At 34.1% G+C, this 19,522-nt stretch overlaps 2 protein-coding genes across 3 annotated transcripts; one reads left to right on the forward strand and one right to left on the reverse strand.

Moving 5' to 3' along the window:
* The first annotated feature begins 306 nt into the window (after positions 1 to 306).
* LOC114266435 (O-fucosyltransferase 15) lies at positions 307 to 9,681 on the forward strand. Of its 2 annotated transcripts, none has more exons than XM_028207327.2 (10): positions 307 to 1,504; positions 2,087 to 2,176; positions 2,283 to 2,382; positions 2,470 to 2,531; positions 2,657 to 2,745; positions 3,568 to 3,688; positions 3,790 to 3,933; positions 4,082 to 4,416; positions 4,837 to 5,077; positions 9,166 to 9,681. In XM_028207327.2, the coding sequence occupies exons 1-10, from the start codon at positions 1,061 to 1,063 to the stop codon at positions 9,208 to 9,210; spliced, it is 1,671 nt and encodes a 556-aa protein (XP_028063128.1). In that variant the 5' UTR covers positions 307 to 1,060; the 3' UTR covers positions 9,211 to 9,681. The 2 variants fall into 2 exon arrangements, with proteins under 2 accessions (XP_028063128.1, XP_028063127.1); XM_028207326.2 differs by lacking the exon at positions 9,166 to 9,681 and adding an exon at positions 7,699 to 8,256.
* ALE1 (PA-domain containing subtilase family protein) lies at positions 8,967 to 19,389 on the reverse strand. The gene is made up of 10 exons (XM_028207325.2): positions 18,755 to 19,389; positions 18,117 to 18,261; positions 17,045 to 17,448; positions 16,570 to 16,665; positions 16,385 to 16,454; positions 15,353 to 15,635; positions 14,134 to 14,474; positions 11,733 to 12,003; positions 10,359 to 10,631; positions 8,967 to 9,574 (listed from the first exon to the last, which is right to left on the reverse strand). The coding sequence occupies exons 1-10, from the start codon at positions 18,934 to 18,936 to the stop codon at positions 9,162 to 9,164; spliced, it is 2,478 nt and encodes an 825-aa protein (XP_028063126.1). The 5' UTR covers positions 18,937 to 19,389; the 3' UTR covers positions 8,967 to 9,161.
* Positions 19,390 to 19,522: the final 133 nt, after the last annotated feature.

Raw genomic sequence — 19,522 nt, forward strand, 5'->3', positions numbered from 1 at the left:
AACAAATTTACAATGTGTACCCTTTCAAATGATACACATTGTAAAAAAATTTATGATTTTTTATGATGAATGATATGATTGTTAGTAATGTGTGTTATGATATTTTGTAATAAAATTATAAATAATAAATTTATTATGTACATCCTAAATAGCAAATTTATGATGTGTGTTATGATTTTTTTTTATTAAAATAAAAGTAAAACAAATGCAATCAGGTTGGGTATTATTAAACAACCCCGGTTGGTAGCTCGAAATTCGTGGGTCGAATTTGGCTAGATACCAAAATGACGTCGTTTTGGTGTCTGTTTTCTTTTTTTTTTTTTTTTTTCTTCCTGTGTTTAATCAGAAACGAAGAAGAGTGGAGAAGAAGAAGAAGAAGAAGAAGAAGGGAAGGGAGGAAAAGAAGAAGGGAAGGGAGGAGGGAGGAGGAGGACTGGAGGGGGCTCAATTATTAGGGCTGAAGGAGGAGGCGGGGGACGGAGGCGATGAGCTATGAAGCTGCGACGAGGACGACGGGTGGAGGCGGCGAAGGCGACGAGCTCCTCGTGGCGGAGGCACAAGAGGGCTGCAACGAGGATAGCGAGGCGACGAGGCGACGGCGTCAGCAGAACCAGCACCCGCCGTCTCCCTCTCTTCGAATTCGACCCAAATTCGACTCACAAATTTTGAGCATCCACCCATTTTTTATTATCAAAACATCAACATTACACACTTATCAATATCAGCTCAAAATTTATTTTAAAAAAAATCAATAATTCAAATCCATTTTACACGTAAACCTCATATTTCAACAATTTAATATACAACAAAGTTGATACCATTTTTCTTATTAAAATCAAATTGAAACCGTTTGGATAAACTCCAAAATTTATGAGCGGACATCCCACCCCAAGATCTAGCTCTTCAATCGCTTTCGTTGTCCTAAAGCAAAGTGTGTTAAAATGGCTTGTTAAATTCCTTTCTTCTCAATTTCTAAATACATACATGTACATATATATACACACACACACATACATACATACATACATACATACATACATACATACAAAGCTGGTGAGCTATGGCTTCCATTGATGAAGAAGAGCAAAGTGGAGCTGAAATTAGGGTTTCCGATCAGACAAACGGATGGCCGACTTCCTTCCACGCTCGGCCCCCTTCCTCTGCCGCATCCGGCGGCGCCGCCACCCCTCCCCGGAGCTGGCAAATCTCTCCGAGGAATTCTTTCGGATCGTTACCTTCTCGCTCTTCCAGGAATTCGTATTCTTGTTCTTGGTTTGGAGTTTTGGAATGGTTAGGGTTTGTGACCGAATCGAAACAACGAGGATGGGTGAAGAGGAAAGCTGTGAAGAAGCGAGTGAAAGGCGTTGTGGTGGTTGTGATTGTGTTGTTGGCTTGTTTTGTGGTGATGGATTGGTGGATGCTTTCGCGGATTCAAGAATCGAGTCACGGTCTCAAATTCAAATACAAGGTCTTGAGAGCCAACTCTTCTACATTGTCTATTCGGGTATGTTTTAATTCAATTCCAAGTTCAAATCTAGTAAATTTAACATTTTTTGGTTGATTTTGGGGAAAAAAAATTTAAATAAATAAAAAAAGAAGTAAGAAACTTGAATTCTCAGTAAAATTTGCCTAATATATATGGCCACAACATTAATTTGTATGAGATGGAACAATTACTGGGTATGACTTTTATCTTGATCTCCAGCATAGGTTAAAAATGAAAATTAAAAATAAACATCAGGGATAGGGGTGCAGTGAGTTGGGCCAGTGCAGGCCTGCAGATTTTAGTTCATTTCATATGGCTTAAATCATCTAATTTTGTGTTGTTCCAATCTTGTGGACTTTCATATCTTGGTTTGATTTTCTTCCTAAGAAATGTTCATTATACCCGATTAACATGAGTACCATTTCTTCCTTGCACCTGTAGTATTCTGTTTTCTAACTTGAAGGATTTCCGCTTTCTCCTTTTAATTACATTTGTGTTTGGGCAGTTGGGTAAGAGTGTTAAATTAACGAGCTTTGGATTTGTTAGCTCACAAACCGAGTCTTTAGTTTCTAATTTATGGTCTTCTGGAAATTGTTACAGGAAGAATTGGAAAAGCTTGGTAAAGTGAAGAAGCCACAGAAAACTATTTATGCAAGACTGTTAGCTAAGGCTGCACATGCCTTAGCAGAGGTAGGCATTTATCTTAACACTCTGTTTGTCTACATTTTATTCTTATAATTGATGGGTTAGAGTCAATTCACTCACTATCTTTCCTATAATTTTTTGTAACGCACAGGGACAGAATAAACCTGAGCCTAGAGATCTGTGGCAGGAACCGTTTATCCTTGCATCTTCATGGAGGCCTTGTGCTGACCAACGTAACTGGGAACCTAGTGGTGACTCTCTCCCCCTCCCTCCCTGTGTGTGTGTAAATGTTCCATGACTCAGCTGATTATTTTATGTTGTGTGTCATACATTGTCAGAGGGAAATAATGGATACATTCTGGTTAGTGCAAATGGTGGGATAAACCAGCAGCGAGTAGCTGTAAGTTACGTCTGTGATTGAAATTCCTGCGTTAATGGCTTATTCTCCCAAAGCTTTAATTCTATTGAGTAATGAGAATTGTGTGTTGTACATGATATCAAATTGAATGCTTTTTTGAACAACAGGTCTGCAATGCGGTTGCGGTTGCTAGATTGCTTAATGCAACTCTTGTTGTTCCCCATTTATTGTACAGTAGTGTCTGGAGAGATCTGAGGTGATGTATTACTTTCTGTTTGGCATTCTGTCCTTACTTATTTGGACCTGTCTGTATCTTAATGATGTACTGTAATGGTCCACTGCCCTTTGAACAGTTAGGCCACTGATGGTCATAAGGGCTTTGCACTATAAATGTTTCAATTTTCATTTGTGCTTCGTTAATTACTCTGGGTTCCTATGATGTTCATGCAGTAAACACCTTCTCTTCACATGATTAAGGAAATTTATCGTTTTTCTTTTTTTAATGGGGTTATATGTTATATAGTAACAAATTTCTGTTTTGCTTCTGCATTATTTTCATTGTGCTCTAGAAATGCTTAATATTTTCCAGATTAATTTAGTCATGTTCACGTGCCATGAGTATCGCCCAGATTTTGATTACTTGACTAATTTGTGTATGTTTCTTCTTGTGTCAATCAGTTTTTTTCTTTAATATACTGTTTATCATATGTGATGAGTTGAGTTGTTTCACGGATTGGGCACCTTTACATGAATCCTATGCTTTGAAATTGTCTGCCGAATTCTTCTAGTATGCTTTTTGTAATTTTTAATTATGGCCTTGCAGATTATACAAGTTAATTTTAGTTTCACATTGATTTGCATCTTCATGTGAATTGGATGTGCTTCATGAGCTGGTTATTGAGTATTGCCACTGTGAACTATAAGCTTGCTAAATGATAATACTAACTGAAAGAATACCAATTTGTTTGTCTGTTGAAGATTGAGTAGTTGTCTGAGTTCTTTTTCATGGCACAACCATTTTATCCTCTTATCACTCTTTTAAATGGAAAAATGACTGTAAAATTCTATAATTTCTTAGTCAATTCGGCGATATCTATCAGGAGAAGCACTTCATCAACTACTTGAAACCTGATATTCGAATAGTGAAGGAACTTCCTCTGGAGCTACAGTCATTAGATCTGGAGGCAATTGGTAGTGTGGTCAGATTCTTACCTCAGTTCTATTTGAGAAGTTGTTTTAATGCAGTACTTCACTGCTTAATATCACGTATTTTGTATTAATAGATGAATTTCTGTTTCAGGTGACTGATGCTGACATCATGAAAGAAGCCAAGCCAAGTTTTTACTTGAAATACATTCTTCCCATCTTACATAGACACAGAGTTGTTCATTTTGTTGGATTTGGAAACCGTCTGTCATCGGACCCACTACCATTTCAATTGCAGGTAAATCTCTATACTTCGACATGTTAATCCATTGCTAGCTTTAAGAGAAGTTTAGCCATGGCTTTATCAACTTTACAGGTTACTTCATTCTTAATTTGATAATATTCGTCTTTTCTACCTTGCTTCCTAATTGTGGGACTTCATCTAGAGACTCCGGTGCAGATGTAATTTTTATGCCCTGCAATTTGTTCCCAAAATACAAGAAACTGGTGCTTTAATGCTCCGAAGGATGCGTCAGAATGGAACACACTTTGGACCATTAGATCATTACCTTGTAGGTCCATTTGCAGAATCAAAAGTGAAGGGTAAAAGTGATCGTTCCATGAAAGGATCCAGATACTTAGCTTTACACCTGAGGTTTGAAATTGACATGGCAGCTCATTCTTTGTGTGATTTTGGTGGTGGAGAAGAAGAAAGACGAGAATTGGAAGCATACCGTGAGATCCATTTCCCTGCATTGACAGCGCTAAAGAAGACAACAAAGTATGCATCATTTTGTCTCTGTCAAGTCTTTACTCTTTTGTGTACACATATGTATGAATTTTTACTGGCTTACACTCAGAAAGGACACAAATTTAAATGATAATAAAAAATAAAAAAATAGTAGTAGACACCCTCTTTTATTGGGGGATAGTAGAATCTGCTTGCAATAAACTATCATGGATTGAGTTTTGATGTGAACATGGTAGAGTTGAGAGCTGTGTTACCTGGAACTTGGATGGGTCCGGTACATGGAACAAGCTCAACCACATGCTCTAAAATGTGGTACAATAAGAATAGACTTTTATCGACAAAACCTAGAAACTGGACTGATCTGTATCTCACATTTTTTATGCATTACAGTTTTGGAATATGGAGCATTGATCTCGCATTTAATTCTGCTTTCTCCTTTCGGGGTTGCAGGTTACCATCTCCAGTGGCACTTAGAGCAGAAGGATTATGTCCACTAATGCCTGAAGAAACACTACTTATGCTTGCTGCCCTTGGTTTCAACCGTAAGACACGCATCTTTCTTGCAGGTGCACATATTTACGGAGGGAAGTCACGGTTGGCTGTCTTGACAAGCTTGTATCCTAACTTGGTCACTAAAGAGAACTTGCTTTCCTCGTCCGAAATTGAACCATTCACAAATTTCTCTTCTCAGGTAATATTCAGTATTTCCTTTTGGTGAGTTTGTTTGTGGCATTGTTATTTTTTACTTAATTAGCTTCCTGTCAGTTTTGTTAACTATAGGTTAGAATCTTTGTTATGTACTAAACTAAACCAAATCAAACCAAACCAAACCAAGAAAAACCTTAAGTCCCATCAAATGGGGTTAGCTCTTAGTTGCAGGAATCGTGCAACCTGATGACGATTCGGAGTCAGAATCGCGATTCCGCGCTTCCTAGAAAGAAACGTGTAGGAATCGTGTTTCTGTGGAGACAGAAACGCGATCCAGTCCAAGATGGGATCGCAAGGGGGAGAGAGAGAGAAACCTGAACTTGCTGCTACCTTCTCCTTCGACATCGCCTGGGCCTTCGAGATCGACCTTCGACATCGCCTGGACCTTCGATCTGCTCCTGACCTTCGATCTGCTCTCGCAATCTACTCGCGATCGATCTTCTCCACATCGCCATCGCCATCGCCATCGCCATCGCCATCGCCTTCTCCACATCGCCTTCACCATCGCCATCGCGATCGATCTCGCCTTCGAGCAGCTCGCCTCCTTCTGCTTCTTCTTCTTCTCTCTCTCTCTCTCTCTCTCTCTCTCTTCGATCTGTGCTGCTGCCGTTTCTAACGTATAATAAATAATATAATTTGTTATATAATAATATAATAGATAATATACTTTATTATATAAATAATATAATTTGTTATATAATAATATAATAAATCTAATTAAATCAAATATAATAAAAAAAATCTAATAAGATTTATAAAATAAATTATTATTTTACTATTTTTTATTACTTTACTGTTTTTTAACATATTTTATTATTTTACTGTTTTTTATTTATAATATATATCAATTAAAAATTAAAAAATATATATATAAACAAATTAAAAATATTATGTATAAAAATAATATCTAAGATAAAAATAATAAATATATTTAAAAATAATTATTTAACTCACCTTTATATAATAAATATATTTTAGAAATAACTATTAAAAATATATATATATTATCGCTTCCCGAGGCGCTCCCAACCTAAGAAACTTCTATCCGCTCACGCTTCCCCGCTCCGGCTCCGGCTCCGTGCAACTAAGGGTTAGCTACATGAATCCTTCTTTTCCAAGCGGCCCTATCAAAGGCCAGTTCATTATTCAAATTAAGTAGATCCATATATCTATTTACAACGCTAGCTAACGTTAATCTAGGCCTGCCCTGTCCCCTAACACTTCTATCTACCGTTACAGTATCGCATCTCTTCACTACTGCCTTTATTGGTCTTCGTTGAATATGACCAAACCAAACCATCTCAATCGATTCTCTCTCAACTTATCTTCTATCGGTGCTACTTCTATCTATTCTCGAATACACTCATTCCTAATTATATCTTATCTAGTTTTGCCACACATCCACCTTAGCATCCTCATCTCAGCCACATTCATCTTGTCTACATGTTGTTTTTTGGTTTCCTAATATTCCGTCCCATACAACATCGCTGGTCTAATAGTCGTTCCATAGAACTTATCTTTTAGTCTAGTGGGTATTCGTTTATCGCACAGTACCACAGATGTATTTCTCCACTTACACCATCTCGCCTTAATCCTATAGGCCACATCCACGTCAATCTCCCCTACTATTGTGATAATCGACCCTAAATAACGAAAATGTCCACTCTTAAGCAGTTTTTGGTTCTCAATCTTCACTACTCCTCTGCTTTCATTGTTACTGTTACTATATTTACACTTTATGTACTTTATCTTAGTTCTGCTTATTCGGAATCCTTTAGATTCAAGAGTGTTTTTCCAAATCTCAAACTTTGTATTAACTCCTTCTCTAGTCTCATCCACTAGCACGATATCGTCTGCAAAAAGCATACACCATGGCACATTATCCTGAATATTTCTCGTCAACTCATCCATAACTAAAGAAAAAAGATAAGGATTTAAGGTAGATCCTTGATGTATCCCTCCAGTGATGGGAAATTCATTTGTCTTTCCAGCAAGCGATCTAATAGTGGTCACTACCCCTTCATACATGTCCCTAATCACGTCCATGTAATCTTTTATCATCCCTTTCTTCCCTAACACTCACCATATTATATCTCAGGGCACTCTATCATATGCTTTTTTAAGGTCGATAAACACCAGATGAAAGTTTCTTTTCTTTTCTCTATACTTTTCTATTATTCTCCTCAAAAGATAGACTGTTTCCATTGTTGACCTGCCAGGCATAAATCCAAATTGATTCTCTGACACCTCTGTTATATCTCGCAATCGGCGTTCCATCACCCTCTCCTACACTTTCATTATATGACACATTAGCTTGATTTCTCTATAATTGTTGTAATTTTGGACATCTCCTTTATTCTTATAGATTGGCACTAAAATACTCTTCATCCACTCATCTGGCATATTTCTAGTCAACAAAATTTTGCTAAATAACTTAGTCAACCAAGCAATTCCCGTTTTACCCAAACACTTCTAAGCTTCAATAGGGATATCATCGGGTCTTAAAGCCTTCGGACATTATTTGAATTTGTCCCCAACCAGAAGATAAAAACAAAAACTTAAACAAATAGTGATTTATAAAAATTGTTGTTGATGTATCTGCAGTTAGCAGCATTGGACTTCATCGCTAGCACAGCTGCCGATGTATTTGCCATGACGGACTCGGGAAGTCAATTGTCATCGTTGGTGTCGGGATTTAGAGTATATTATGGTGGGGGGAAAATGCCATCGATTCGGCCAAACAAACGCCGTCTTGCAGACATCTTCGTGAAGAACAACACAATTGAGTGGAAGGTGTTTGAGAAGCGAGTTAGAAAAGCAGTAAGACAAACTAAACGTGTCCGTGCACGGCCCGTTGGACGGAGCGTTTACAGGTATCCGCGGTGCAAGGAGTGTATGTGCACTACAGAAGAAGAGGAGTAGTGTTGTGATTATACATGTCTCATAGATCTTGATTTGAGATTTTTTGCCAATATCACATGTAACATTCATTGTTGTTGTACTGATATGGAGTATAGTGTGGTTATACATGTATCCATTCTTTGTTGTTGTTTCATCGATTTTGATTCTGGCTCATTTGCCAATCACATGTAACATTCATTGTTGTTGTACTAATATGGGTTCTAATATATGATAAAAAGGAAGATTTTTCATTTTTCTTTATATTCATTGAAAGCAATCTCTCTTCTTTTTTTTTCTCCGGAGTTTTCTTGTGCTGATAATGTGAATGTTGCTCTGTGTTGGTTAGTAGTCCCTAGCTCAGGAAGTGACAACAATACTATGTCCACACTCATGATAGTTTGTGTCTATTATTGATGAGCAAATATTGGATATAAAGGTAATATTATACAGTCATGTCACTAATTAATGAAAATTCTCATATTGCAATAGTGATATGATATATATATATATATATATATATATGATTGGATAAGTGGGAGATAAAGAATGTCTATCTGATTTCATTTGTGATATTTTATTGATTGGTGACATCACATAAGGCTATTTATTCATCAATGACAAATGTGTTTCACTATTCACTCTTTGGAAGGTTAATTCATTATAATACACATTGCATTTGCAAAGTTGGAAACAAATTATTTGGTGAATCATTTCCAAAAACTATTTTTGAAAACAACTTACTACTTTTTAGAAAAGGCCAACAAGTTGTTTTGATTTTCAATGATGATCTTGTACAAAAATGAAAACTGTATGGAAATGATGATTGTTTTTTTATCCTTTCATTATTTTTATTTTTAAAAACACAAAAAACAAAAACAAAACAAAGAAAATGAATACAAAATCCACAGACCCCTATTTTTGAGAATAGAGAAGAAATTTTAACAAGAATATGGTCAATGGTTGCTTCACAGTATTCTCTCTCTCTCTCTCTCTCTCTCTCTCTCTCCATTACAGAGTATACATAGGTGTAACAAAAACTACCATCAACTGGGAGGCAATTAAGAACCTTCTTTTTTTTTTTTTGCATATGGTTACTAAACATGTTCTGTTTAATAGTGGCTCTGTCTCCAAGCTTTTGAGTATATATGCTATTATTTCCCTCATTTTCAGGACATCGAAACCGGCCAAACCGACAATGTTATTGTGACAATGTGATTCAAATTCCCAGTCAACACAATCTCCCCAAACCTGAAACCATCTTGTGGTTTTGTCACATTGAGTTCTATCCCCAACTCTTGACTTCCCTGTGGAGCAATTGTGAACCATGATGGATTCAATTTCACTGTCACCCCCTCTGGCACTAGCACCGCGCAGAGGTATGTCTCTGGCTTGGTTCCTACGTTCTTGACGATTCGTCTGACTAATCGGAAACCGCTGAGTGATGAGATAGTGACTGAAGGGGTGTTCAGATCAGATGGGTTGGCAAAGGGGGTGTTGCATGATCTGCCAGTTGCTGTCTTGATTTTTGATGGATCAGTGTTTGGAAGAGAGCACAAGAAGTTGATGTAGTCCTCGTATTCTGTATATGTATAGCATGATATTGGTGAAAAGTGTAAGAAAGTTTTTGCAACTCATATATGATTGTTTGTTTTCAATTTTTTGCAAAAATCACAAGGAATGGTTTGTCCTTAGTAGGATTGTTTTTGGATGAATGAGAATAGAGATGATCCATTTTTTACCGTCTACTTACAATGAGGTTGGAGCTCACATTATGATGATTGTGTGAGCCCCATTCCTATTGTGATATAGAAAAATGGTATGCTTGTAGTAAGACTATTTTTGGATCTCGTTTCTCTTTGGTTAGAGAAAAGTTTCAGTTGAGCCTGTGAAGCACACAATAATTCTTACTCCAATAATCTGAAAAAATAGATTTACCTAATAATCATAATTATATAATTTCATTAGAATGTCATCAAAAAAAATAAACAAGCATGATTTTAAAATAAAATTGATGAAATTATATTTTTTAATATAAAAAATTATATTTTATTCATATAAAATAAAAAATAAAAAAAATTGATGAAATTATATGACTACACTTATTGAATCAAACTAGATTTTTTAATAGATAATCTATACACAGCATCCTAAAAAATAAATGGTTAAAATCACCAAAATAAGATCCATGTTAACCTCACACACTTAACTTGACTACAACTATAGAGAAGCCATATATATATATATATATTTAATGAAAATAGCTAGTTGTTATCCCTTTTCTAACAATTTTCTCATAATTTTTTTTTTCATCAAATACATACAAGAAATTAAATTAAATTAACCATGAATTGCAATTTATTTACCTGATGGAAAGACCAGTCCCGGATCCATAGCCTTGGCAGGGTTGACAAGACCCGACCCGAAATCAAAAGGAGTTGAAGGATATAAGCTATAGATATCCGATCCTTGGGCCAATATGGGATCTCCATTAATGTCATACTTAGTAGCAGTGGTTGAGATTGCTGAAGCTATCATAGATGGGGTCCAACTAGGGTTCTTTTGCTTGATGAGAGCTGCTATACCAGCTATATGAGGTGTTGCCATGCTTGTACCAGACAACAATGCAAAATTGTCACCTAAAACACACATTAGTAAGCTTAATGGTTCGAAATTGCATGCAACATAAGTCAAACAACAATGTTACAAACATTAACAAGTGAATCAATAAATCTATCAACTTAATATAATATTAAGAGAGTCCCATCAAATAGTGGATGTCATATACATGTATGGTGTTTTTATTAATATACTAGTTAGTGTTTTTGGCAATACTAGACATGATAAAATAATCAAAAGAGTATAACGTCTCTCCAATTAATTTTTTTTGGACATTTGTCTACAATGGGCCTCAAAGGTCTACCATGAGCTTAGCTCAAATGATTTGATTTATTCTTTTTGTACGCCTATGTGTGTAAATTATCTATAAAAAAAGATTGATTTAATAATTATAAAAATAAAAATTCAAAAAAGAACGGTAAGAATGATATTGAAAACAAATCGATTTAAAAAAGAAAAGAAAAGAAAGACAAATACAACAAAATAATATGATTACAATATCAAATCAATTTGATTTTTTTTTTTTTTTAAATGAATGATCTACACATAAAGACTCACACAATGAACACCCAACTAGATAGTCCAATCTCCAAAATTAAACTAGAGAGAAAACTATGATGTAATCAAAACCCTATTCTACTCAGAATTTGAAATATGTGAATTAAATTCATTTTAAGTATAACATTCATCACATCAAATTTAAATGAATAAATTATAGTGACCTCTCCTAAAGTTAAAAAAAATACAATAAGTCCCATAATTTTGATACAATTACATCATTTTTTTTTTATTTTTTATTTTTGTAAATCTAAATGAATTAGAATTAATGCAAATGGTGTGAAGATACAAAATAATCAAAATAAAATATATATTTCAATGAAAAATAAATGACGTCATTTTTTCATCTATATGACTAACAAATTATTGATGGAAATAAAATTAAATATATATTATGTAAATTAAAACTTCAAGAAAACTCAATATAATTATGTCAAAACTGTAACTCTTACTATATTTTTTCTAATTCTCATGAAAAGCCAGTGTAATTTACCCAATTTAAAATTTGAACTATAGTATCAAATTTTATGCATTTTTCAAAGCACCCAACATTTCCAACTTACCGAGGAGGATGGGATCCAAAACACTGAAGGGGCTCCAAGCTGCCCAAATTTGGTGACCAGGAGCCAAAATATCAGGCTTGAGAACATCAGTAGGAGTCCTATTGAGGTCAATGAAGTCAGGCCCTCTTGAAGAGAATCTACTTACAATTGGGGCTCTTCCTCCCATGTATGAAGCAACTCTTCCATCACCTATGGCTGCTCTCCCACCATATCTGGTTACAATCCCCCTTTTGTCCCTCCATGTTTGCTGTTCATAGTACTGTGATATAATCTACCACACAAAAAAATATGGTTAATTTTGTTTCAAAATTTGTGTCTAAGGTTTGTTCAAAACAAATGGACTAGTTATACTTTTGTCTCTAATTTTGTTAATTTTGTTCTTAAATCAAAAATGTGAGTTTAAATGGTTATTAGCACTCACGCTACTTAAATCGATTAATATTTTCAGAGTGGACTAGATATTGTTGTTGGAGTTCATAGAACTTATAGTGTGTCTCACTTTGACGATTTAAATCATTCATTTTGTAAAATTTAATTTGAAGATCATCGATGAATTTTTTTTTTTTGGATTGATTCTATAATCATACCCAAGTTATTTTATTCTATTTGTCTTCAAAATATAAATCAAACAATTCTAATTTTAAAAATAGACTAATTATTTTTTTGAATATAAATATAATATAATAAAATCATATAATTAGGATTATTTGATCAGATTTTTTTTTTCATGAATGAGCTATGGATAGAATCCAATAAAATAAAAATTATTTGAATTATTAAAATGAAGCTTGTGATAACCCATGGGTTCCAATAACAGATTAGAGAGAATCCTCACCGTTTTTAGGATTTTACCTGAAACTTCAATAAAATCAAATTAATCAAAATATTTCTTTTTTTTAATAAAAGATTAGAGAGAATCCTCACCCTTTTTAGGATTTTGCATTTTGTTTCCAAGCTTTTTATCTTGTCATTTTTCTTTTCTTTTTTTTTATATTTAATTTGTGAAATTCTAAAAGCACCTAACTCGAGGGGTAAGCATGGTCTGGATTGATTTGATTTGGGATAAAATCAGGACTAATTTGTTATCTACGATTCCATAAAAATTGGAACCAAACAAATTTATATTAATCATGTAACCAAACCATTTAAATACGGTTCGGCTCGATTTAGAACTACAATTTCACATAATATATAATCACATAACATTTTTATTTCAATACTAATCTACCCATCATTTTTCGTAACATAAATATACATATTGTTCTACCATTAATTTAAACAAACATAATATCAAGTAAATAAATATATTAGCAAGCATAAAACTCTCATCAAACAAATATTTTGTTTGTGATAACAATAATTACAAAACTATAATTAAAAACAGCAACAAAAATAGCACTGTTTGACAATGTGTATGGTATATATATGGTTTAAATAATATACAGTCTGAATTGGTTCTAATTCTGAATCAACCTATTCAGAAAAAATAATTTCTCAAATTTTCAAACTAGAACCGAATTACAGATTTAAAAAATCAAACTAAACCTACCAAATTGGATTAAACCAGTTTAATTTTTACGATTCTTTTAATTGCTCAGCCCTACCTAACTCTTGTCAATCAAGACAATTTGGGATTTAGTTTTGGCAAGAACTTGTAGAAAAAGTAAAAATGAATAAAAAAAGGACAAAAATGTAAGTTAATTTTTTTTGGTAAACTATAAATATACCCTTGAAATTTGCTTAAAATACAATTTACTCACTATAATTCTAAAAATTGTATCCCGCTCCATTAAATTTTTATTTTCATAACAAATGGGTCATTTTATTAGTAAATTATCAAGTTAATTAATAATTTTTAATAATGTCATAAATTTATTTCAATTAATAATTCAGGTAATTTTATCATTGTATATGACAATAGTTAGGAATTTAATTTTTTTTTAATTAATTCTGTCAAATAAAAAATTTTGACGAGATATTTAGAATTTTTCAAACTACAGAAAACAATCCATATTTTGAGCAAATTTTAATATATATATATATATATATATATATATAGGGCAAATTACATATACCTCCCTTGAGGTTTGGCTAAATTACAGATACCCCCTGAGGTTTCAGAAATTACATCCTGCCCCTGAGGTTTGTATTTTCATAACAATTTACCCCCTGAGGTTTAAATTTCATAACAAATTACCCCCTAATTTGTTATGCAAATATAGCATTCAGGGAGAAATTTGTAATTTAGCCAAACCTCGAGGGGGTGTATGTAATTTGTATATATATATATTTCTCAATATAATTATTTTCTATCCCCAAATCTCCATTCAGATCGAAGATCAAAACACAGCTAATTAGTCCAAAACAAACTAACATTCTTCTCTGTTGCAAAAACACTTACCCGTGCATCGCTGGTTCTTGGGATCATGATTCCAGGAACAGATAATGGAATTGGCTCTGCAATGAAATCACCAAATGCTGGGTTTGCAACTAACACAAAACCCATGAATCCAAGAGTCCTTGCTGTGTCGATAATGGCTGTGACTGAAGAAGTTCCATTGTAAAACCCATCTGAGAAAGTGCAGATTACAACACTCCCTAGCACTACAAATGGATCAAGTGCCTCGGGGTATTGACACTCTTCTATGTATGGTGCTGTTTTTGGGAATGAGTGGTCTGCCCTAACTGCATCTCTAGCTAAGACCAGCTTGTATTGCAGTAAGCCATTTCCAAAACTTGGTCCTAAGCAACGATAACATAATCAGCTTAGGAAATCTAAGGTGCAGTTTGTTTAAGGAAATCTTAGTAGAAGGTGGATGATGATTTCTGTAAAGTTGTGGGGTTCTTGTATTTTCTTCAAATTTTAAGAGAAATCAATGTAATTTATCCAAAAGAGTAATTGCAGAACACAAAAATCGGTAATAAAACAAGATACTGACTATGTTTGATTGTTCGAATTAGATATAAGAGGGTAAAGAGTATATGTAATACTTAGAAATATAGAATGTAATATAATATATTTAAGATACGAGACGAATTGATTATGTACACTATGTAATCATTTTTATTATATTTGATTAGAGTAAGATATAGTATAAAATAAAAAGATAGTAATTATTTTTTAGAAGGATGATGTCTTTTGGCGGGGGATATGCAATATCATAGGGAGTTAGTATTACATATCATTCATTTTTGGAGGATATAATACATCATCAGATTTCATATCAGATAACCAAACAAATGATATAAGAAATGTGAGACCCATACGTTTTTCTTTATCCCCTACGTCCAATGAAAAAAGTATATTTCCCTCTATATATCCCAATATCAAACATGACCAGAACATATATGGGTGGATAAGTTTTTTCAAAAGTGGGTTCAGCTAACAATTTAAAAAAAAAAAAACTTATTCATTCATGTATATTCTGTGTTTTATTGCATGTTTGTAGGGAAAAAAATAAAATAAAAATGATACTAACAAATTTTTTTAAAAAAACTTATTCATTTATGTATATTCTATGTTTTATTAGGTGTTTATAGAAAATAAAAATGATGAAAATGATGATTGATTATGAACTAGCTTTGGAAGCCAGGATCCAAAGCAAAAGCAAGAGTTTTACCTGATAATCCCACCCCACCAAGCTTTTGACCATTGCCAAGGACAAGAGTAGCAGTGTAAGTTCTGTCTGTGGTGCAAGCAGCCACACCCATGGCCCAAGGGCTATAAGACACCACCGTGTAGGGGCTCGGACCCTTGTTGCCAGCGGCTTGCACCACAAACACCCCAGCCTTCCTTGCAGACAACATGAATATATCAAACACATTCAAGAAAGTGAGTGTTTTTTCTGGTAGCTCATCTGGTCCAATGGACAGTGATAAGATATCCACTCCATCTTGTGCTGCCTGCAGTAGTTGTAACATGATTTAGACTTCATTTGCCTACGAATAAACATGGTGTTGTTTATAGGACTAACTCAACTAGCGACACAAAATTCATAACTTTGTGAGCGTTTTGTGTATGCTTAGGCCTAAAAGTGAGCAATGTGAAAGCTTTTTGGTTATGAGTTAAAAAAAAAAAAAAAAAAAAAAGCTTTTTGGTCAAGAGCTCATGAGACTCACTCAAGCAGTTCCTAATCAAAAGCTATCATATTTGTTGATCAGCCTCAGATTGACGAGTGTAAAAGTTTTTGATTAGGGGCCGATGGGGCCAATTCAAGCAGTTCTCAATAAAAAAATTGTCACAACATGTATAAAAATACTAATTATATAATTATTTTTATAAATCAAACTAAACCAAATCAAGACTTAAATCTCATCAAAAGAGATCGGTTGTATAAATCCTTCTTCTCCACTCGATTTTATTCGAAGTCATTTCAGTAGTCAAATTAAGGAGATTCATATATCTATAATTATTTTTATACCATAAAAAAAAAGTATTAAATGATGTGCCATTGTGATATTTCTACATGAGTAATAATTAAGAGTTCTAAAACTAAAACTTTAATGATGTGGCATTCAAAAAAAAAAGCATAAATATCACATCATATAATGGGTTCCACTAGAGCTCCTCATAAAGTTTCAAAATTAAAGCTCTCATTCATTTTTGTTTCTACCATTACAAACAAAGGGATGGATGGAGAAGAGTGCTTTACTTGATCAATTGCAGCAACCACATCTGCAAGAGTCCCCAAGCTCGGATATATAGCCTTATAAACAGCAATTCTGTTGTATGAAAAGGATCAAAGAGATTACTTGTACCTCACATTTACATGCTCTCAATAAGGGTCATTCAAATGAGAATGATATTACAAAATGCAAAAGATAGCAGAAAATGTACCGTGCATGTGGCGCCATTCCACTGGCTTGCCCATAGCAGAAGCCATTCACAACCACCGGAACTCCTGAATTCCCAGCTGCTGTCGATGCCACGTGGCTGAACAAATCATATGTTTTTTTTTTTTTTTCCATGCATGTCAAAGCTTGGAATCCATAAAAATAAGTCTATGAACCCAAAAAAATTATATAGAAAATGGTCTAGAAAATACCTCTCCCATTATACATTTTTGGGTTTCTGTTTATTTTTTTGGATGCACATTTTAACTATCTCTACCCTTGCCAGCACCAATGACACAACTACTAGTTGTACATAATTTTTTCATAAAATGAATTACAGAAGAAAGACAAAGGTGTGGCCCACATGCACAGAATGTATCACAGAGAGGGTCTTGTCTCTCTGATTGATTCTGTAAAAAAATTATGTGCAGCTAAACTTTTTGAACTAGGTATAATATTACAAGTGTGATCATTGTTACCTGCCATGTCCAACTGCATCAAATGGTGAGAGGAAGTCCACTGAGGCATTAAGAGTAACAACTGCTTGAGCTCCAGCTGAGAAAAACCTTGCAGAAACTATCTTACCATTGCAGGAATTTGCAGGGAATCGAGGACCGTCCTCACAAGCACCCGAAAAGTGAGAACGATTCGACGCGAAAGGACTCATTGGATCATAGGCAAAGCTTGGGTGAAAAGGGTTGATTCCTGTGTCAACGAAACCAATCACCATACCTTCACCTGAATTTCTCTCTCCTCCTTCCACTTGCTGTGTCCAAACTCCTTCTGGTAAACCCAGGAATTGAGGGGTGTAACTTGTCATCATCTTGGCTCCCCTATCTCTCTCCACCAACTTCACTCCCTGAGTGCGTTTGATCTTTTTGACCTAAAATTTTTACAACACAACCCCTAATTTTACGTAGAATAAAGATTGAGAGTTTTAATTTTAGAACTCTAAGTTTAAAGAAAACTCTAGTGATGTGGTAAGAAATAAGACCCACATATGATGTGGTGTATGTACTCATGTTTTTGTTGTTCTCTCTTGACATATTACTAAAGCTCTCTTTAGAGTTTCAAAATTAAAATTCTTATCATTATTGTTTTATGTAACAAAAAAGCTACATGCACATAGTCCACAAAAATAAATAAATGATGCATAGAATAGAATAAAGACAAGATTCTACATGTACAACTAAAAATGCAGAGAACAGATAGAGTCCGTAGTCTATGTGCAAAAAAATTGTGCAAGAAGAAATGCACAAAGTAGAGACCATCTCTATTCTATTAATTTTTTCTTGCACGAGTTTTGTGTCTGTAGCAAAACTATTCATGTAATGTAGAGCTTTACAAGATAGAATAGCAATGCTACCCAGAAAATTTGCCGAAAAAATACCCATAATTTAAAATCCAAGGACAAGATTCCTTCTAATTGTGGCCTCACGAGAAGAAGTTCAAATCTATACGGTAGATTTCGAATTCAGAGTAGTTTCTGGGTAACTTTCAGAGATTTTTGAAGATGGAATGGAAAATTCTTTGACCTGAAAGAGGGAGAACCTGAGAAAGAGAAGTGTGGACTGCAAAGCCATTGACAATGTGTTTGAAGCTGTAAAGCTTGTTGTAGCTTCCTGTAACTAGAGTCCTTTGTAGGAGTTGATCATGTGACTCCACCAAGTGCTTTGCATAAGCCTCAGAAACTTCACTATCAATCCGTCATCCATACAAGATTGAGTAATCATAAATTAATAGAAAAAATATATATATTTAAAATTTATATACAGAATAATATGATTGTATTAAGACTTATTATTTTAAAACAGAATGTCATTAAAATGATATTTAATTATAAAAATATCACTGCCATATTATTCTAGTAAAAATAAAAATTGTATAAAAAATTTGTATGAGCTCAATGTTACTACAATATTTTACATATTAAACAATCAACCATTGTGCATAAGACAAAAACTAACTTACAAAAATGAAATGTTATCAGTTCTCAGCTCATAGTTCACACTCATTTGATCATGATATTCACATTCACTATGAACTGGACTGAAAACAATAAGTCTATCAATATAAAAACAATCATAGAACTGGATACTAAAAAAATATATTGATAGACAAGATTTTTCAAAAGTGGGCCCAACCCACAAATCTTATCCATTCATATGTTCTTTTATTTGAGCATGTACCTGTAAGGGTCGAGTTTTCTTCCTTCTTCAAGAGGCATCGGACCTTGATAAAACGCGACCGGGTCACCTTCCATTAGAACCAAGTATATATCTCTCTTTTCTGCAATGCAAGCAATAACAATCATGAATAAGAATACCACTCTGTGTGGCAATGAAACCAATATTACTTCCTCTTCTGCCATGGTAAGGGAAGACAAGAGAAGAAAGAAACTGATTCTAGGGTTTCAGTTTGTTTTGAAAATGAAGGGTGATAAAGATAGAAGCTTTAAATATTGAACTGTAAGCCAAGTAAAAAGGGTTGGTTAAACACATTACTAATGTGAATAAAGTTGGGTTTTGACAGTGGGTTTTAACGAGAAAGATCAGCAAGTACATCTTGTAACCGTTGAGCTTAAATTAATGGAAGGACAGTATCTAAAACGTGTGTCTGTGTGCATATTGTCATTGCCCTCTCTGTCATTCAAGCCTTGAAACTAATCAACTTTAGCATAGCTTTAAGTGGTTGTACTTCTAGGTTTACGAGAGTGATGGGTTGTACAGTCACGTTTCTGAGAGAGATTTGAGCTTCGAGTTTATGCAAAAATATTGCGTTTGATTATATTAACCTAACTTACTAAGCTGTTATAGCTTTCTACCCATGCAAAAAAAAAAAAAAAAAAAAAAAAAAAAAGAGAAAGATAAAGAAGGAAGGAAGGAAAAACATTTGCATAGACAATCTAAAGATCTTCTTGCTAGTAGTGATGATGAAGCATATTTAGAGGCACTTCT

Source organism: Camellia sinensis, chromosome 9, assembly GCF_055761805.1.
Source record: "Camellia sinensis isolate YWXY chromosome 9, ASM5576180v1, whole genome shotgun sequence".
In the NCBI taxonomy this organism is placed as follows: domain Eukaryota; kingdom Viridiplantae; phylum Streptophyta; class Magnoliopsida; order Ericales; family Theaceae; genus Camellia; species Camellia sinensis.